Genomic DNA, 21576 nt, shown 5'->3' with positions numbered 1-21576 from the left:
ACCATCGCCAAAACACTCGTTTCACTTTTAGAATTTGGTCCAAATGCTCATTTTACATTTGAAAAGTCTAGAAGGGCCACACAATTAAATAACTGTATCCTTTTTCAAGTTAGCCGGGGTCTATACAGGAAATTAGCCAACTCGGCTGACAGTAGTCTATAGAGCACGTGCTGTATGGGCACAATGACGCTGAAGATCTGGGTCATTTTATGTCGGGGGAAAACAAACTTTTTTTTACTGCTTCATGCATTGTATCCAATTCCCATTTTACGTTCATGACTAGTGATTGAAATAGTTATCTGAAAGTGATAAACGTCACAACACTTTCAACCCTTATATGACCAAACAGACTTGATGTTTCAAGAAACAAGACAGTTGGAACATGCCAGGTGGTGTTGTTAACATGGTCTTGACTTCCTCTGACTGGCCTGTGAGGTTACATTGGACAAAAGCACTGATCTAAAACACTAACCCGACTTTACGTTTGTGTCTCTTTTCAGAGGATCAGCACAGCCAGCGGGGACGGACGGCATTACTGTTACCCCCACTTCACCTGCGCGGTCGACACAGAAAACATCCGGCGCGTCTTCAATGACTGTCGCGACATCATACAGAGGATGCACCTACGGCAGTACGAGCTCTTGTGATGAGCGGCGCCATCCGGTCTACGTATCTACCTACCTACCAACCGACCTATCTACCCCCCGTCCCCCACGACCAGTTAGCCAATCACCCCCTCCACTTCCACCAACTTCACCAAACAACTAAGCGAGCGACTGACATCCTGCCTTCCCCCTTCATCCCCCCATACAGCTCCTACTTTCAGATTTCAGAAAATATGAGCAGTGGAAAGACTTTTTTTTTTCTAAAAGGATACACCAACAACCGTTTCATCAACTATTAGCCAAGACTGTCTGCTGTACTCAGCTATACTTTGACCCAGGAAAGAGGGTCAGGACTGGAAACCCCTCAGTGCAGGCTATCCCTCCTTTTAGCTCTCTTTGTCTCTCTCAGATATATGAACACGCACACATTCGCAGGTACACACACACACACACACACACACACACACACACACACTACAGCATAAGACATCCAGAATAGGTTTTAATGTCTCATATCGCAGCCATATGCGCACACACGCACACACACACACACACACCCTTTTAAAACAAAGTCCTCATGCTTCTAACAGTTGGCAGAGGCTGAATTGAATAATGCATTCTGAGAGAGGGGAGTTTATTCACCGCGTGCTGAAGACGAAGGAGGAGGAGGTTGAGAAGGAAAAGACGAGAACGATGGACATGGAGGGTGGCAAACTGATATGGAGGAGGGCTGTGAGCCTTTTTTTTTTGTGCCCGAACAGACAGACTAATTGACTAACCGCTGCCTGTGGACGTGAGCGTGACTTGAACATAAGACCACGCGGCTCACATGACCCGCTCTTCAAGAAACCAATCGAGGAGGGATGGCAGAAAAAAACAAGAAAAAAGGACAAAAAAAAAACAAACAAGAAAAATATCATACAATGCATAAATTCATGCATACCAGTGAACTTAATGCAGTGCAAAAAATCCAAGCTATATATATAGATATTTATATATGTGTGTATATAAATATGTATATATATATATATAAATATAAATATTATATATTCCTGTAATAACACAATTCAACTTTTAAGTTTTTGTTAGTTTTTACCCCATGTTGTGTGTTGGTGTACACTGTGTGTGTGATCTTGCCTTTGTGCACCATTTAAACCCCCCCTGCCTACACACACACACACACACACACACACACACACACACACACACACATATCTAATTATACACACACTCACACACACACATCCTCGCTCCCTCCCCACGCCCCTGCTGCTATTTGACAACTATTCAACATATGGAAAATAAAGGAGAGGTTTTATTTAATGAGGAAAAAAAACAATGCAAAAGGAAAGCATGAAGTAAAAGAAATGACTTATCAAGACTGGACGCAACATTTTTACCTGAACACACACACACACATGCACGCACGCGCGCTCCAGCCCTCCCTTACCACACAACACATCACCCCTCCACCTTTCGTCTTACTCCCTCACCCCCTCCCTGTCCCACCTCCTCCTCCCCTCCCGGCTTTAAGTACGTCTGTCTTTATTTTACTGCTGGACTATTATTCTTGTACAGACTGTAAAATGTATTATTTTGTACAACTTTATTGAAGAAAAAAAAATAACTTGTAGAAGATCCCTGTGCCTTGATCACGACTGTACGTGTAAAAATGAGCTAATATGTAAGTTATGTTTCACTGCGCTGTACAGCTGGACGGGTCTGTGTCCCACCTCGTCCGTGCTAGCTCGCCCCCTCCGCCGGAGGCCGGGGGGGGAGGGGCATCGGATCGGGGCGGAGGCCTTTCGTCTGTTGCTTAGTTTCCATTTTTTCCCCACATTTGTTTGTTCGTTGATTCATTTGTTTTGCTTTGACTCTCCTCTGGTTTATATAATAGGATTTGAAAAAAGAAAAAATGAAGAAAAAAAAAAGATAATCAGACACACCACCTTAATGCTGTGTAGTGAAAGATACTGAACCCTAACACATTTTAATATATATAAAATATATTTCAGATTTTATATTTTATATATATGTACTGTACACTTATATATATCTCCCTTGTGAGCTGTCCCCCAGGTTTCCTTTGCTTTCTGTCAGTAATACCTGCATACATTTTTCAGGAGGTGGCGATTCAGGGTACAGTGGGACGGGTTTTCATTTCTTTCTTTTTTCTTATTTTAGCTTTAACTCTTTTGAAGGAGAGGGAAATATCCAGTTGCAAAACATTGCTTGTTTCTACATAAACCAAATTCTTTTTGCTTAAACAAGAAGAAACGGTTGTATTAGTGTTTGGTTCATTCTTAGGCTACTCGATCCTGTAACCTGAGATCCACGTCACGTGCACTCAGTTGCCAGTTTATTAGGTAAACCTATCTTATCTAAAATGTGCTACAAGGAATTTTTCAACTGGTTATGAAACAGTCTCAGTTTGATACTGATTCCTCTATATGACCTACATGAGCAAACAAGACCATTCAGCAAGAAGATTTGCTATTTCTATATAGTCCTACTTGATGCCTGCCACCTGGTTGGATTACCAACAATAAAAACTATTTTTATATCAAAGTGCTGAAGATGGAGGAAAGCTGCTCTGTAGTCTGGTGGTATAGCAGTGGGTACGTCTTTATTGAACAACAGGCTTATAATGTAAGATTTTAAGATGGCTTTGCTACCGAGCTATATTTACTGATGCCTCATTGACATAACATTACTAGGGAATGTTGATAACTTCAGCTTTAGCTCAACAAAGTTACTATCACCAAGCAACCAAATGTTTTACCTGTATTATTACATGTTAACTAGGTGTATGAAAAGAAAATTTGCTTTGTTCCGCCATCACCGTATTAGCTATTAATCTCACATAGCAGCAGTTAAATACCGTACCTCATTAATATGCCTCCTACAAACAGTTATGTTCACAAAACAGAAACATTTCTTCAGAAAAACGTTTTTCTTTTTACTCGCTACCAAAACAAATCTGCACCCTAGCCAGAGAAGATCTTTTTAAAGAAAGCCTGGTGCTCATACCGCTAATCCACAGGGGGCGCCAGAATCAACAATACATTAAACTTCCTCGTAGCTGCTTTAATGCGCAGTCCAATACAACAGTCCTCCTTGAAGGTTGTGATGTTCCTTAAAGAGGTGTTTCTTACATTTTACCAATCAGTGAGGGTAGACACACCTCTCAGTTAATCATTAAACTATAACAATGGTAAAGTTTATTTATGTATCACCTATCAAAACCAAGGATAAAAGGGAATATACATAAAGTCATACAAGTACAGTCGGAGAAAAGTAGACTCTAATATAGATCAATGCAGGTGGACACAAACCAGCATACACAAATACCTAAAGTTGAATCCTCCCCTCTATAAAAAAACTCAATGTTATGACCTCAAACCAGCCTGTTGTATTTGGCTGCATTTGTTTTAACTAGGTGTACCTATAAACTGGCAACTTAGTGCAAGTTAATCTGTGTTTCTGACACCCATCAGTCATGAGGAATATCATGGTTTTTACCTGAAAGTGTCACATCTTGCACAACTCATTTTTCACAAAACGTGAGGTATTTTACTGACGCTCACAGAGCAGATTGGGGCAAACATTTTCACTACTTGATGATGATTTTGTTGTTACCTAAACTGACACATTTTGGAGGATTTCTTGTCAGACCGTGGCCTTGCAATGACGAGGACATCGGGGGACTATTTTCTCAAGTCTCGCAGAGTGGGACTGTTAGAATCATAAACTTATTTGTTATTCCCTGCAGTCCTAAAGTCAAAACTGAATATTTGTATTGTAGGTCTGGATACACTGAAGACACCAGCCAAAGCCAAATTAAACAAACAAAAAAAAAAAGGTTTTCATACCATATCCCAGATCACATTGACTGTCTTTCCGGGAACAACTTATCACAGAGCGATTTGAGTCGCTGTGTTTACTCCTTTAATCCTCCAGATCTGCAGCCGTGATAATTTGAGAGAAGAGAGATTACATCCACTGTTTATTTTTATGTCAACACCTCCACACCTGTGTTCTCCTTAATGCCGCACAGGCTGCAGCAGGAAGTGAGTTTAATTTTAGCTCAAAAAGAAAAAAGCCAACCTGCCTTTTTTTTTGTTTTCATATTTTGGCATCAAGTGTTTCCAGTATTTTTCGGTTTTCCAGGTGTCTAGTTTTTTCTTGTTTATTTTGTAAAAAGACTTCAATTAGAGGTTTAAAATCAGCATGCAGCACTAAGAAAATTTGAGACTCACAGGCACATGGATACCAGGTTTCAGGTAAAGTTAAATCTACTGTTAGTTCAGTCCTATAGCTCACTTGGCTGGTGTTTTTAAAACATTTAGAACACAAAGGTCTTACACAGTGTCCTGCAAAAGGTGATGATATATGTTTTTAAACATGATACAAACTATTACACAGTCATAATGAAGAGATTTGGCTTCAGAGAAGAATGAAGCTCGTTGTTGGGGGTTTAAAAACTAAGTTCAACAGGAGAATGTGTTTGCAGAAGACAGCAAAGATCGTTCGGCGAGAGTCTCCGTGGAGAAGACAAACTGCTGCACGCCTGCAGGAATGTTGCCGAAACTCCGTCTATTTCCTCGTTGGAGCAACAGGATTGTGAGGTGAAACTGGTTACAAGAGAGCCTTCAGAGTTACAACATGTGAAGATTGACAGTCGCACCTCACAAAGAAATGCACTATTGTTTCACCTCACACAGGGTTAATGTTAAAGCTAAGTCTGTAATGAAAGCTCAAGCACATCTTAAAGCCCAGGTGAGACTACACCTGTTCAGAGAGGATGCAGGGAGGGTTTCACTGCCTGCATCAACCAGTTAATCTTCATAGTATTACACCACCCACTGCATTAAAGTGAAACTGGGTAGACAAGTTTAGCTAAAGGCACTTTATGCTGCTGAAATCAGGACTAAAATAACACATGGTAGAAACTGACTCTGCACAGTTTTTCTGTTGAATTTAACTCCCAAATGTATGTGTGCACCTGAATTTAATAACTATATCTGATGGTTGAACGTCTTGTTCACAGGTTATGGGTATTAATGTGGTGCTGTAACAGCCTCCATTTTTCTTGGAAAGCTTTCGACAAGGTTTGGACGCAGGAAGTTGGTCCCACGGCGTGTTAGGTGGATGTTAGGCCTGGTTCACAATCATCTTCTTCATCCCAAAGATTTGTATGCTAGAGTTTAGGTCAGGCCAACCATTTATATATCAATCTCACTTTGAGCACGAAAAACAAAAAAGGTTTTCCCAAAACTGTCACTGCAAAGTTAGAAACACAGAACATAAAGATAGCATTATGCATGATTTTTCCTGACTGGAATAGTTCATCCAAAAATGTAAATCAGCCTCATGCTGTTGTAGTGTCAGGGGAAGTTTAGTAGTCCACAAAAAATCTCTGGAGGTTCGCAGGCAAATAGCATTGCAGCATTCACACAAAACAACTAAAGGAGATGGGGACTTATTTAAAAAAAAAAGAAAAGAAAAGAAAAAAAACAATTGAAAAAATAACTAAACATAAACTGGCTTCTTAGAGCTCTCCCAGCATGATCCAAGTCTCCCAAGCCCTGAAATCCTTTAACAGGAACTAAAGGGATTTTGTCCAAATCATGAAGCAGCCCAGAAGTACATAAAAAGGGATGTTGGCATACACTTGGCTGTATATTGTATATTTGCGCTCATGACTACACCCTACAGCAGGTGTTTTACATGCCTCTCAAAGGCCAAACTTGTGTTGCATTATTTTGGGAGACCAAAAATTTTCACGACACAAAATAAAAATTCAGATATGACACAAGATAAACAATTAAGTGAAACACTACAATATCACAATATCCCTAACTTCTTAGGGATATTATTAATTACTACATATTAATAATTTATTAATTCATTTATTATGTATGGAAGCAAATGAATAGCTTATTGTGAAATTTAGTCACCATCTATGGATTTGTGTGGTCAGTACCCAGGGTACTGTGCATGCAGCAACCATTGGCTAAAACTTTACAGGCTGTAAGAGGCAAACTGTTTTGTGCATAAAAGGCCACAAAATATTATTTTGCAGTCTTATAGAAGCGGCTGTGAGTATGCCACTCAAAATTAGTTAAGGATATCGGGATATGGGTGCATATGTGCATGTGCACGGACATGCAATACAAGTCAAAAAACTAATGATCATGTTAAGTTCACAAAATACAAAATATAAATTGAGATATGACACAGAATAAACAATCAAGTGAAGCTCGAAAATATCCCGAACTCATTCTGAGTGGTGTAATTTTCCCCCGCTCCACAAGAGGGAGCCAGAGTTTTATAAACAAAAACAGACCAAAAAAAAAAACACGTGTGCCGAACCGGACGACAAAATGTGCTTCCTCCGACAAAACCCCGCCTCCACGTTTCCATGCATTGGCGCGCTTCGCGTCTGTGGCTGTGGTTCTCTGCTCCTCCCCGGGTGGTGGTGGTGGTCGGACTGACTCTGTAGCGGGCTGCGGGTGAAAACACAGCAGGCATGAGTGCAGCGGGTAGTGCTCGGCCCGGTCCGGCCGCCGGCCCGGTCCAGCAGGGACTGAAAGAGGCTCTGATCGAGACGCTGACGGCCATCCTGTCCCCGGTTCAAGAAGTGCGCGCCGCCGCGGAGGAGCAGATCAAAGTGCTGGAAGTGACAGAGGGTGAGTGGGGGGATAGTTTGTGAACGCTAGTTTGAGGAGTTAACGGCGGCTAGCTGCCCGGTGTCCTCACCCATCATCAGCGTGGGCCTCTGCGGGGAGCGTGCGGACAGCTGTCTCCTTCCTCCACCGGGGCTAACTTTGTTTTTGCTAGGCTGAGAAGTAGCTAACAGTCAACGCGTTAGCCGGCTCCGAGTGTGCTAACGTTAGGCCGTATTTCCAGAAGTTGGTGATGACCAAGTTAGCTTAAAAACGTGTTTTACTTACCTCAGCTCCGGATGTTATCTGCTCAATGTTGTTCAAACCGCAGTTATCGGACAAGTCACAGCTAACCGTCCCCACGAGTATAATCATTAACGTTTGCGAGGGAGGAAGTTATATGAAGCACATGGAGGGGGGCTGAGTGGACCCCGGCAGCACAGCAACAGGGTGGACGATACTTATCCGTCTGCCTCTGTAAAGACATCCAGTTATCGTTTATTTAAGCGAACTTGTCCGTAATGTGTGAAGAATAGAGCTAATATATGAAAAATCAATCTGAAGCTACTAGCTAGGCACGCACCGTTTCTGGTCTCGAGCGCTTTGAAACTTAACAACGTCAGTTGGAAAAAGATGGAGGGGGGGTGACAGCAGTTAGCACCCTGAACCAACTGCTGCTAAAAAGAGTACTTTATACATCTTATGATCGACAGTGTGTGAGGTGCAGTCCTTCTAGACTTCTAGTGAGCCCAAAAGTTAGATTTGACTTGGTCATTAATCTCCTTCCGCTGTTCCTATGGCAACCGTTCAATGCCCGATGACAGATTTTCCCGCGAAGTTGTCTCTCCTGGGGCCTCTCCCGCCTTACATCCAGCTCCATCATCATCATCATCATCATCATAATTATCATCAGCACCATCAGGTTACACATGCAAGAGGGACAGATCAAAGAGGATAAACAGTCTTTTTAAGGCACACATTAGATGGATTGCTCGCGTCTCATGGCAGATAGCGATAGACTTATAATTTCGCAAGGTCCCAATATGGAATCGATGAAAGTCTGTGGAAGATGTATTGAGCGTTAGACAGAGGGTTGAACCTTCTGTAGCTCTAAAAACATTTGTTGTGTTCATACTTTTCTGCTCACCCCTGAACTGTTATCGAACACGGGTTGCCAGTTGCAGTTGTGATGTCTTCCTCGAAAACTGTCAAAAAAAACCCCCACAAACATCCACATAGAGAGCCAAAGTCGATTCTCGTTCGGTTTGCTCCATGGGACCATATTTCGGAAAAACTTTGTATGGTAGTGAGTAGAGAGAGAGACGAATAATTCTTTGATCCAGCTTGAATGGTGACATGAATCGCACATCTGATGTTTGTCAATTGAAATACAAGACTGCAAATCTATAATAAAGACTACACCGCCAATGGCCGCATTAGTGACGTTGTCTCGTTGAACGCTCGCCAAAACCCGTAACTTCAACACTGTAGAGTCGATCCTGTATATTAGCAGCTCACAGAACTGACCAACTCTCCTCTCACATAATCACAGTCGTCAATTTGAACTTTTCTAGTACTTTTTCTGTGCTGAGTGGGCAGCCGTGTTGTGTTCAGTTGTACGACATGTGTAGTTCATGGCACAATTCAAACAGGATCAAAAAATTACTTGCCATTCTCAATTCACTGCCATTCAATGTACATCTGAAATAAGGTCACATGGGGTCCATTGGAAGGGATGTGACCAATACTCCTAAAGCGATATATAGGGCGATATACATACCTTTTTTTTGCTGAGATCCCTAAACTGTGGTTATCAAACAGTTGTGACAAAGATTATGACAGAGATGGGGATATTTTATAATTTAACAATCTGTTAAATGTTCCTGTTCCTGTTCCTGAACAGCATCAGTGCAATTAAACAGCAATACTTATAACTGACCCCCTGCAACTTTTTCTGCATTATAGTTTCTAAACGTTTTGTTACCGGCCAACATATACGATGATATATATAAGCTACTATCTTCCCAGGTGCAGCATTTTGAGGTCATGAGCACAACGGGCTGCCCTGCTTCTTCTTCTTCTTCTTCTTTTTCTTCTGCTCTGTGGTTATTTGTGGGTCGCAAACTAACTTTCAAGGTGCAAAAAGTAACCTACTGTATTGGACTTTTTCATTTCTGCACTTGTTAAAATTGATTTGGCATCATATTAAAGCTCATAATATACATTATATATATATATATATATATATATATATATATTATATATATAATGTAAATCATACATCCCTATTATCTTTGTTTTGACTGGAGGGCAAAGCAAAAGTACATGGAGACTCTAAGACATTATGTTGATCATCAGTCAATGCCCATATTAATGACTGAATATAAAGTATTCTCATATAAGCATCATCTCACCACGTGCATTACTGCAATAACGGCCCACAATAAGCTCTTTGTTCCCGCTCCATTCCAACTTGTGTTGATTTAGTTCAAATTAATGTTTATACCCCATTGATTTGTCTGCTTGTTCTGCTGTTATATTCTGTGAAGCACCTTGTAAATTTGGTTTTGAAAAGTGCTTTTGGAAGTTTATTGTTGTTATCAAGATGCAAAAGGATACCAGCATGGTGGCACCTGTGTTTTGGGGAAATGATGCCCATAGCCCATCGTGATCTTTTTTTATATGGGACAGATGGATACAGTACCTAGCGGCTGTAGCTTATCCTCCACCAGACTTCCCATTGTCTGTCCTGCGATCCTCGTGCCCTGGTGAAAGGCTGATTGTCCACACTGTGTGTCGGCTGTACTGTAGCGTCGCAGCGAGGCCGGCCCTTTCCGCTGGCCCCTTTCTAAGGCAGAATTGTCAGCATTAACATTGTCTTCTGGCGCCTGATGTCACTCTTAGTAAAACCCGGTGGGAGAGAGCGGGTTCAGAGCTGAGGTTGGTGCTGATCCTGAACTGTGTGTTAATCTCTCTGCATGCCTGTCAGCCCAGGTTCAATCCCTAGTGCCTGTTAGCTTTGTACCTCAGTGGATTATTGGGATGTGTTTGGCCTTTGAACCATATTACACAGTTGTTGTCATTTACTGCAGTACAGTATTTATCATATTTACTTCCACCTTAGATACAATTGTTCTGCAAATATGCTCTGGCTTTATGTGTTTGTTTCTTTCTTATTTATCTTGGCATAACACAGTGCGTCTGTCATGTGTAATTGCTGCAGCTAATTAATCTTCCTGAGAAAATTAATGATCACAACTTAAAAACAGCAACATCTGCCGCTACAAAAGAACGTATTTTTACACTAAATTTGTTGAAGTTGGTATATAGTTGATGCATCGTCAGAAGCAGTCAGCATGAATTTGTGCAGATCAATCTGTGTTAATTTACCTTTGATTTCCACCCTCAATCAGTTCCTTGATATGACTCCTTATTACTGTATAATGCTCTGCATGATCTGAGATTTATGTGCTGTTGTTTTTTTTTTTCTGTCTGGTTTATGTTGTAGAGTTTGGCGTTCACCTGGCAGAGCTCACGGTTGATCCTCAGGGGGCTCTCGCAATCCGTCAGGTGAGCACAGCCCAGTCTCCACATGCATGTCACAATTCTTCTGACGTTATTGATGATGATCTGCTCATGCGTTGTCCTGACTGTGATTACAGTTGGCATCAGTTATCCTGAAGCAGTATGTGGAGACTCACTGGTGTTCCCAGTCAGAGAAGTTCAGGCCTCCTGAAACTACAGATCAGGTAAACATATCCTCACCTTTGATACATCTGTTTTACTCTTTTCTCTTTCAATTTGACCTCAGAGGACTTTTTGTGCTGAATGCTGTCAAACTCTGGTGTCCCCATCAAGGCAAAAGCTGCCATTAGAGGGCTGCTGCCCAGCGGTCTGCGAGAGGCAATCAGCAAAGTCCGCTCCAGTGTTGCGTACGCCGTGTCGGCTATCGCCCACTGGGACTGGCCCGAGGCCTGGCCGCAGCTGTTCACCCTGCTGATGGAGATGCTGGTTAGCGGAGATGTCAATGCTGTTCATGGGGCCATGAGGGTCCTCACAGGTAAGTGATCAAACACATATACACACACACACTGAAGTTGTACATGTACATCCTCTAAAATCTGTTACTGTCGTATCTTCTAGCACAAGATTGCTTTTGAAAGCTAGTTATTTTTGTCTTGTTTCACATTTTGCATCTTTTGTTGATAGAGAGCAGACCTGGTTACCTCAACACAAAGCCTGTAAGCTTTTACAAGTGAATTTTTACTTTTACAAAGTGAGCACAGCGCCAGCATCTTTCTCCCTCTAGAAAAAACTCTATGTGGACATGGGCGCCAAAGCTTGTGTTAACTGCAGACTTATTTTAAAAAACCATTAAAAAAACGTAATATTTGACATTCCTACGGTAGTCTTTATGTTTTGTAACAAGCTCTCTTATGTGTCCAGAGTTTACTCGGGAAGTGACAGATACTCAGATGCCGCTGGTGGCTCCAGTCATCTTACCTGAAATGTACAAGATCTTCACCATGGCCGAGGTATTACCACAACTCTTATCTTATTGTGAAACCAGGCCAGATGAGGAATACAGTCACTGTATTACTTTCAGTTATCTACTTGTAGTTACTGTGCTTTCTCATGTTGCTGATATCTTGTGCTGTTCTGCACTGTGTTTGACGTGAAGTTTGAGTCGTCTTTAATGATGTCCCGAACTGTTTCAGGTGTACAGTATTCGTACTCGATCCAGAGCAGTGGAGATATTTACTACCTGTGCCAACCTCATCTGTGCTATTGAAGAGCTTGAGAAGGTAAGACAGTTGCAACAAGACATGATGATTTCTTCAGATATTATATGAATAATGACATATTTATATAGTAAACCTTTATTTTACTTATAAGTAACTGTCTTTTGCCATGGAAAAAGTTGGTAATTTACTTTGAAAGAGATAATTTCTCAAACAATACGACTGAGGAGATGGTGTGTTTGGGTTTTCTCTTAAATCAGTGTTTGTGAAATGTTTTGCAGGTTTGCTGTAGTATCACAGTTGTATTTACTGAACCTCCTGTATAGGGTGCAGCCAAAGCGTTGATCTTCCCTGTGGTGCAGCAGTTCACAGAGGCATTTGTGCAGGCTCTGCAGATGCCTGATGGACCCTCGTCTGACAGCGGCCTCAAGATGGAAGTCCTCAAGGTGAGAGACTGAGAAGAGTCATTGAGTAGTTGTTTGGCATGACTCTAAAATATGTAAAACTCTGAAGGGGAACCCTCTGTGTTTGACTGTGGAGGAGAAAAGAAGATACAGTTTGGAGGGAAATATAGTGAATCTATTTCTTAATATTTTTGGACCTGTTTGGCAATTGTTATTTATTCACTCAAGAAACAAGATGATATAAATTGTTTTTAATTCTTTTTGCAAATGCAGTGTCTGCAATTTAAGGTTTTGAATTCATATTTCCCCTTCTTCATCAGGCAGTAACAGCGTTGGTAAAGAACTTCCCCAAACCCATGGTGTCCTCCATGCAGCAGATTTTACCCATTGTGTGGAATACACTGACCGAAAGTGCAGCTTTATATCCTTCACAAGTTCTCCCTGCTGTAAGTGTTGTATGCTGCGATGGTTCGCCAATTGCAGCTTCGGTAAAGTAAGGATTTGCTGGGTTTTTTGTCATATATGACAGTAAATTAAGATTTTGGACTATTGTTTGGACGGAAGAAGCAATCTGAACATGTCACTTAATTGCTCTGGGAAATTGTGATGAGCATTTAACATAGACGCAACAATAAATTGATAAATCTGTATCTATCACGATTAATCGATTGAATAGTTACGACTCTATAGCGCTGTAAAAGCAGGAGGTTTTACTTCCTTTTGGACATTTGTCTCAGACACTTGAGAGATTTTTGTGGGCTTTTGGTTACAGAACATCCGTCTCAAAACCACTGAAATCCACCTCAGTTCAGCAACTCTCGCAGTTGCACGTAAGTGACCTGCTGACTCAGCAAAATCAAGAACTTTCATGTCGCGACATACGTACTGTAGACTCCAAAATCTACTTCTGAAATAAACTTTGTCAGGCTGGGTGAAGCAGATAGTAAGACTGTAAAAATACTGTTAGATGAGTACTGAGGAGAGAAAGAAATGAAAGCTACAGAGACTGAAAATCTTTTTGTCAAGTATTCCTTAACCAAATGTTCACTTATGTGAGGACAGAAGTCAACTACACAGAGGAAGTGGATGATCCTGTTGACTCAGACGGTGAGCAGAGTTCACATCATCCTGACTTCTTTTCATTCATCTGTTTTTACACTGACTTCTGAAGGTTTTTATCGCCATAGCAGCTTTTTGAAATCGAACGGTATTATTGTTTTATTTCTGCAGGTGAGGTTTTGGGATTTGAGAACCTGGTGTTCAGCATCTTTGAGTTTGTGCACACGCTGCTGGAGAACAACAAGTTCAAGAGCACGGTGAAGAAAGCCCTGCCCGAACTCATCTACTACATCATCCTGTACATGCAGATCACTGAGGATCAGGTGGGGCTGCTTGTATAGCAGTATGAGTAAACACAGTGTGTGTGTGTGTGTGTGTGTGTGTGTGTGTGTGTGTGTGTGTGTGTGTGTGTGTGTGTGTGTGTGTGTGTGTGTGTGTGTGTGTGTGTGTGTGGTGATTCACCGGTGTCAGGGCTGATTGTTTGTCCTCTTGTTTCTTCAGATCAAAGTGTGGACAGCTAACCCGCAACAGTTTGTAGAGGATGAGGATGACGACACCTTCTCCTACTCTGTCAGGATCTCTGCTCAGGACCTGCTGCTGGTGAGAGAAAACATACAACTCTTATTGCAAAATTGACAACAAATCACCTCTAGCGAAGTGCTTCTCACTCTCTAGAATGGAACCCAATATTTGCCTGATGAGCAAGTCAGTTTGCATATTAGTTTCCAGGCAAAATGCATGAGGAACTGGGTAAAATTAAAATCATACCTTTAAGTCATAGTTTTTTGACTGGTCAGGTCTGCAGAGGGTGGCAGGACTTGCCTGCCAGGTTTCTACACATATATCACGAGAAAACACCTTCTTGCTCTCCCTTTTCTTCTGCTACGCATACACCCTCTGCAAAGACTCAAAGCATCTGTTAAACCACTATGCCTTAGTCCTTGAAATGGACTGAAAATGGATATTTACTTATGAACAGAGATTTTTCTACGCATTGTTGAATCATGGAAATGCTGAACAGCGCAGTCACGTGTCAAACAAGGGTCACAAATGTCCAGCATGTATAAGTTTGCTGCGGTCTCATAGCAACTCTCTGCTCTTCGGCTAACTTTGCAGCCCTGGGGGTGTGTATGACAATGGTAACCTTTGACCTCTGCTTTCAGGCTGTTGCCGCAGAGTTTCAGAATGAGAGCGCAGCAGCGCTGGCAGCAGCGGCAACCAGACACCTTCAGGAGGCAGAGCAGGCTAAAAACAGTGGCAATGAGCACTGGTGAGGAGAAACACAGACTCTTAACTGCATCCCAGTGTCTGGTCTGAAAGATTTGTTGAATTTGAGTGACTATAATTGCTGACAAAATCTTTAAATATACGGTTTTTATTGTGTTTGATTTCATCTCTGCAGACCTGTGCTTTTAAGTCAGAAAAGTAATTGTTAATTTATCCAGGTGGAAGATCCATGAGGCCTGCATGTTGGCCCTTGGCTCTGTCAAAACAATCATCACAGAGAACGTGAAGAACGGTCGTATCCAGTTTGACATGCACGGCTTCCTAGCCAGTGTTATCCTCGCTGATCTTAACTTGGCAGGTAAGTCCTAAACTGACCCCATTTATAAAGAAATCTAATTACTGAAGTTCCCTTTGAAAGTGACTCAATGTCTCTTGGGAAACACATTACTACAGACAGACAGTATCATTATTGGACTGGGAAGACATCACAATGTCGTGCGAAATAACTGCCTCACTGTTGCTTCTGTTCACTCGTCCTTCTCTGCCACCTCTTGTTTTTGTTTTCTCTTGACCAGCGGCGTCCCCGTTCCTCCTCGGTCGAGCATTGTGGGCGGCCAGTCGATTCACAGCCGCCATGTCTCCTGAGCTCATCCAGCAGTTCCTCCAGGCCACCGTCAGCGGCCTCCACGACAGCCAGCCACCATCTGTCCGCATCTCCGCGGTCAGGGCCATTTGGGGGTGAGCAAACCGTGATTTTATATGCACTGATAACAGGCTGCAGTCTGGGTAAACTTATCAGTCCACCTAAACACTGGCTGAGTTAGTAGCTGAACACATTCCCACTGTCAGGAATTAACACATTTCACAGGAATTGAGAATGTATTATTCCTAAATGCATAAAATACAAAATTTGAATCCCAACCTTTCAATAAGCATGTCAAGGGTTTAAAATTGTCACAAGTTATAAAAATGTTCAGTTGATACCGTCTCTTTATTGACGCAAACTTTCCATGTCTTTCTTCAGGTATTGTGATCAGCTGAAGCTCTCAGAGAGCACTCACGTCCTTCAGCCCTTCCTCCCCAGCATCCTCGAGGGACTGGTCCAACTCGCTGCCCAGTTCAGCTCCGAGGTGCTCACCCTCGTCATGGAGACCCTGTGCATCGTCTGCACTGTCGACCCGGCCTTCACCACCAACGCCGAGAACAAGATCTGCCCCCTCACCATTGCCATTTTCCTTAAATACAACAATGGTAATCCTCCTCTGACCACATCATCTGTCAGACTGTAATGCTACATGCACAACAAACTTTTTCTTTTCTTTTCTTTCAAGACTTAGGACTTTAATTTGTCTAGCTTGTTTGTAATATTTTGACACAGATAAGCTGGAATCATTCAGGGACAATAACATTTCCAAGCAAGACATAGACATGTTGGCTTAAAAGACAAATATATTTGCTTTGCCTCCTCTCTTCTCCTCAGACCCTGTGGTGGCGTCCCTGGCTCAGGACATCTTTAAAGAACTGGCTCAGATCGAAGGCTGCCAGGGTCCCATGCAGATGCGTCTCATCCCGACACTGGTCAGCATAATGCAGGCACCACCTGACAAGATTCCCTCTGGACTGTGTGCTGTAAGTATACAGGGCCACAAACAGACATAGAAGTTTAGAAAGAAAGGGTGGCACAGTAAGTCCAATGAGGTCAGTCATTCTGTACTTCTTTGGTCCATAACACGATGTCCCAGAAAAACAACAGGCAAGCTCCTGTCTCATGCCAACTTTTCCCCCTGATCAACACTTTGGTGCATGGCCAAAGTTTCTCAAAAACAAAATGGGCAGTTTTCAGTTAAATTTGTGGGAGATGTTGAGAATGAGTGGAGCCTGTAATGGTTGTCCTTGTACTTTGTCCAATTTTATGCTTCTGATGTTGTCAACTTCTGCCTCCATCCCTTTTCATTGATCTTGACTTGTGATGCACCCAGGGCTAGTACAAGTGCTGGAAAACCTTGAAAAGCATTTTACAGTCTCGTCAGTTTATTATGCTTCCTTTGCAATTGCTCATGCTGTATATTAAGCATTTAGCATTAAGATGGTTAAATAATTTCTGTCAGCAACCACATAAGATCCTAATGTCCTGCATGACTCAGCATTGACATGCATTAGATCCGCAACAAAATCTGACCACTACTTCTCCTCTGTCTGTACCACAGACGTCCATAGACATCCTGACCACAGTGGTCCGAAACACCAAACCCCCTCTCTCAGAGATGCTGGTGTGTCAGGCGTTTCCTGTGGTGGCTCAGTGCACTTTGCGCACAGATGACAACACTATAATGCAGGTAAACCAGAGTTCTTGTTTTGTTTTTTCATATTAAGAATAGATATTCAATTAATAACTAAATTATGTGTAACCTCCTCTACTCCCTCCTCTCATTCCCCTTTTATCACCTCCCTCCCCTCTCCTCTAAAGAACGGTGGCGAGTGTCTGCGAGCGTACGTCTCCGTCGCCCTCGAGCAGATCGCTCAGTGGAGGGACGAGCAGGGGAACAGCGGCCTCTGGTACGTCATGCAGGTGGTCAACCAGCTGCTGGACCCTCGGACCTCAGAGTTCACGGCTGCCTTCGTGGGCAGGTTGGTGTCCACTCTGATCTCCCGGGCAGGAACCGAGCTCGGGGAACAGCTGGACCAGATCCTCCGAGCGATTCTGAGCAAGATGCAGCAAGCAGAGACTCTGAGTGTCATGCAGGTAGGAGGAGGCTGAACCGTCAGATGAGCTTGTGAAATGTTTGAAAACCTGGTCTTTATTTATTGATGGTGCAGTTACCTTCACTGCTTGATTAATTCTCCTATCCTGTTCTCTGTAGTCTCTGATCATGGTGTTCGCCCACCTGGTTCACTCCCAGCTGGAGCCTCTGTTGGAGTTCTTGTGTAGTCTGCCCGGTCCAACAGGGAAACCTGCCCTGGAGTTTGTCATGACAGAGTGGATGAGCAGGCAGCACCTCTTCTACGGACAGTACGAGGGTAAAGTCAGGTTAGAAAATTTTAATTAATCCGTTGTTTCCAAAAACAATTATTTTAAAACAAGACTTGGACTTAGTGATGTTTCAGTAGCTTGCTAGCTCAGCATCCTCTGTAAATAAGAATGGGAATTGAGGATGGTTTCAGTTGAGAATCAGGTCTAAATTTCAGATTTTCATAATTGCGTGCCTCCAAGCTTATCAGTTTCGCTTATCGATGCCGCCATGCTTCATGGCAGTTGCACATTCCAAAGCAATGACCTCAGAGTCGTGTGTCTACACTTCTGGAAAAAAAAGAGGAAGAAATGGCCCAAAGCATCAAGTCATGTCACCGATAAAGATGACAACAGTGTTAGTTGTCATGACAAATGATAAGTTGGTCACATGCATGCCTTATTTTAGACTCTGTTTCTACAATGTGTTCAGACACAGACATGATAAAACGGTTGCATGGAGGCTGATAATAGGTGTATTCCAGATATTGGCATCAATAAGATCTTATCCATTCCCATCGCTATCTGTCGATCACATCATCATGCAGTCTGAGAATCCATTATTCACACCCACTGTCAGCGTGGGTTGAAGTTCTGTCAAGCTCTTTTATTTTTTTCTTTTCATTATTTACACCATAATTTCTCTCACTTTTATTGTGTACAAATGAATGCAACACTAGAAAATGCCTTCTAGGAGAGACAATCTGAAAATGTTCAAGTTCCAGTTCAGCTAAACTGTTACAAACACATTTGCCTCTTGATGTCTCACAAACTAGTTTATGAAGTCAGCCTTTAGATTTGAAACGGCTGGCACTGCAGCTCCTCAAATGGATGACTCCGGCTGTGCCTGCTTTGGGGCACTTGGCATCAGTGACACTGGGTTTAATCTTCCACATTGATTGACAGTTTCTCCTTCCAGTATAGCTCTAAAAATGATATAAGAAGGCTTCTTCAAAGCCTTCAACTATTTCTTTCTTTTCTCCACCCTTGTCACATATTTCAAAATGTTGTCATCTGTTTTTTTCCTGCAGCACGGTGGCTCTCTGTAAGCTGCTGCAGCACGGCCTCAACACTGACGACAAACGTCTGCAGGACATTGTTGTGAAGGGAGAAGAGATCTACAGCCCTGAAGACGGCATTCGCACACGCTCCAAAGCTGCCAAGAGTAAGGCTCCAAATCTCTTTGGAGAGAGATGAATCCATCAACACATTATATTAATGCCTTTTTTTTATAGAAATGTTTTCACTCAGACTTCTTAGGTTGCAACAAACACTTAACATCCATACAGTGGTATTAGGATATATACCATGAAACAGTGCATGTTGTTAATGTTGCGCTCTGTTTCTTCCTCCTCCACAGACCCAGAGAGGTGGACCAACATTCCTTTACTAGTGAAGATCTTTAAATTGATCATCAATGAGCTGTCGACGGTAGTGGAGGCAAACACCAGCAGGGCAAACGCAGCAGACTGGAGCCAAGGTGAAAATATATAACACGAAGGCTTTTTGATGAACACTAATGAGTGGATCGACCTTGCATCGTTATCTCTCTGCCTATGGTATCTCTTGTATGAAATTATTGAGAGAAAACAAGATGTCAGCCTAAATCTAAACCTCTATTCTGCGAGCCTTTATTTATGTGGGTGTATTTATTTCCTGTACCACTCTCAGCTCTCAATTTGACAATACTAACTGGTGATTTATCTCTGTGCTGAGCGTTCCCATCGTCAGCATGTCCTGATTTCAATAAACGTTAAGTAGAATGAACTGTTGGATCTCTGCCGACTGTAGATTTGTTGTATTTCTTTTTTGAGCTGAAAAAAATAGGACAGCAGACGTTTCCTTAACCAGCTGTTGTTTCTCTCAGACTCCAGCGGCATGTGGGAGGACAACGAGGCGGAAGAGGGGGAAGATGATGATGAAGAGGACGAAGGGCTCGCAGGCCAGCTGCTTTCTGATCTCATCGCATCGAACAAATACGGTACTAGTGTCTCGCCAGTGCCTCAGCTATTCCTGTAGATTGTCTAAAGATCCAGCATGCTTCCTGCTCATATGTTGTTTTAGGTCACTAAGCTTCCATATGCTGGTGTGTTCTTGTTCTGCAGATGATGATTATTACGAGGATGATGAGGAGGATGATCCAGATGCATTGAAAGATCCCATATATCAGATTGACCTGCAGGTACACTCACCTTAAACTCTTTAGTTCCAGTGTCTCTTTTTAAATATCTCCATCAGTCACTTGGATATAAACCTTAAATGTTAAACGACCAATATAAAAATGTGCATAAAAATGTAGGTGCATGTGTCTTGGTTCATGAAATGTTAAAGCACTACGACACATTTTTTTTTTTTATTGGAAAAAAAAATCTACGGTCTTTTAAAAGTTGATATATAAAAGCTTTCTTGGAAAAACCGGCCGTTCAGAATGGCTGCTGCCGTCATGCCAAGATGCAGAGCGTTTTCTGTCCGAGAGTGATAATCAGATCAGAAGATGCTCCAGTTATAAAGGAGCTTTAGGCAGAAATGGTTCCAGCCTGGTTGGATTAATCTTTGAGGATGAAGCATGCACTTTGCACTTCCCACATCTTATTAATAACTGTTGATTGTGTGCAGCGCTATTTCTAGGACTTGCTTAAATGTCCTTGGTCAACAAAATGCAAACTGTGTTTCTAACTGAAGATACTTCAGATCCACTCCCTCTCTTGTGGACTCACTATCAGATCCGTCCTTGTTCTTTTTCTGAATTTAGTAAATCTGAACTGTTATGTAAAGGCTTGTGTACACCTTCAGTTTTTGGTACTAACGTACACCCCCAATCACATTTTTTTGCATTGTTTTGATTGACCTGATAGAGAGAATTCCAGACAGAGATCAGTTTATCACTTTATAACTCTACTGTGTCATCCCTCCCCCCCAGGCCTACCTGACAGACTTCCTGACACAGTTCGCACAGCAGCCGTGTTACAGCATGTTCTCAGGCCACCTCAACAACACTGAGAGACAAACCCTGCAGTCTATAGGCCTCTAGCCCCGCCGACGGCAGCTCCAACACATCTTCTTCCATTTACAACGCCCTCTCTTCTATTGCCCCATCAATTCTGCTGTCATGATGGATTTACAACACAGCAAAGAAAAAGGAGAAAGAAACATGGGATGATGAACTCGGCAGAGGAAGCGGAACAGGGTTTAAAAAAATGGACATGCACTTATCGTAACTCCCCCTGTCTCTACATACATGTGATGGGATGAACAGAGGAAGAGATGAGAGGCTGTTCCTGAAGACGGCCAGAGGACTCACCATTTTAGAGTTATTTCAGACTGGACATGAGCTTGTATAAAAAAGGTCGAGGCTTCACAGTGGGACAGGTGAACCATGAGTAAAGAACGGACTATTTTGCCGTGTCCTATTTGTAACTTAGCCCGTTATTTTTGTGTATCTGTGTAAACAGAGTAAAATGCAACATGGAAAATACTTTTGAGAGACTTTATAATGATTGAAGGAAAGTCAAAAACAAAACAAACAAATATCCTGATGTTCGGAGGGAAACATTTGGCGGCCTTGTATTTCAGAAAACGTTGACTGTTTCTGACAGGAAATGAAAAGCTCTTCGACCTGCTGTCCTGGGGTACGGTGGGTATTTTGGAATTCTCACTGTTGCAATGGTGATTCACAGCCTTGTCATTTCCTTCTACCCATTGAAAAGTTGGGATGGACAAAATTTCTAAATAAAAGTCCTGAAAGGACAACATTTCCACATTTGACGTCCAGATTCCTTTTTCTTTACTCCCTGAGCTGGAAATACATAACAGTTTCCAGTCAGAGTGACATCTCACTGAGCTATATGAGTTTATTCTCACCTT

The 21576-nt window shown here is 42.3% G+C and overlaps 2 protein-coding genes across 3 annotated transcripts in view; both read left to right on the top strand.

The window, feature by feature from the left end:
• LOC115582612 (guanine nucleotide-binding protein G(s) subunit alpha-like) overlaps positions 1 to 2890 on the top strand; it is a 35206-nt gene extending 32316 nt beyond the window's left edge. Inside the window, exon 12 of the mRNA XM_030418664.1 lies at positions 501 to 2890. Coding sequence (XP_030274524.1) covers positions 501 to 647 — 147 coding nt within the window. The 3' untranslated portion in view covers positions 648 to 2890. The remainder of the gene's footprint in view (positions 1 to 500) is intronic.
• A 4108-nt stretch (positions 2891 to 6998) lies between these two features.
• On the top strand, positions 6999 to 21472 carry ipo9 (importin 9). Of its 2 annotated transcripts, XM_030418659.1 has the most exons (24): positions 6999 to 7297; positions 10782 to 10843; positions 10936 to 11022; positions 11132 to 11333; positions 11720 to 11808; positions 11992 to 12078; positions 12342 to 12461; positions 12740 to 12840; positions 13468 to 13526; positions 13650 to 13801; positions 13980 to 14078; positions 14642 to 14748; positions 14924 to 15063; positions 15281 to 15443; positions 15730 to 15956; positions 16186 to 16334; positions 16913 to 17041; positions 17173 to 17448; positions 17567 to 17733; positions 18744 to 18877; positions 19073 to 19192; positions 19580 to 19693; positions 19818 to 19894; positions 20633 to 21472. In XM_030418659.1, exons 1-24 carry the CDS (start codon positions 7138 to 7140, stop codon positions 20741 to 20743), a joined length of 3132 nt encoding a protein of 1043 aa, XP_030274519.1. In that variant the 5' UTR covers positions 6999 to 7137; the 3' UTR covers positions 20744 to 21472. The 2 variants fall into 2 exon arrangements, with proteins under 2 accessions (XP_030274519.1, XP_030274520.1); XM_030418660.1 differs by lacking the exons at positions 6999 to 7297; positions 10782 to 10843; positions 10936 to 11022; positions 11132 to 11333 and adding an exon at positions 11483 to 11514.
• The last annotated feature ends 104 nt before the right edge of the window (positions 21473 to 21576 follow it).

This window comes from Sparus aurata, chromosome 6, assembly GCF_900880675.1.
Source record: "Sparus aurata chromosome 6, fSpaAur1.1, whole genome shotgun sequence".
In the NCBI taxonomy this organism is placed as follows: domain Eukaryota; kingdom Metazoa; phylum Chordata; class Actinopteri; order Spariformes; family Sparidae; genus Sparus; species Sparus aurata.
Note: the sequence above shows the minus strand (reverse complement) of the source record. Positions and strands in the feature narration are given on the sequence as shown.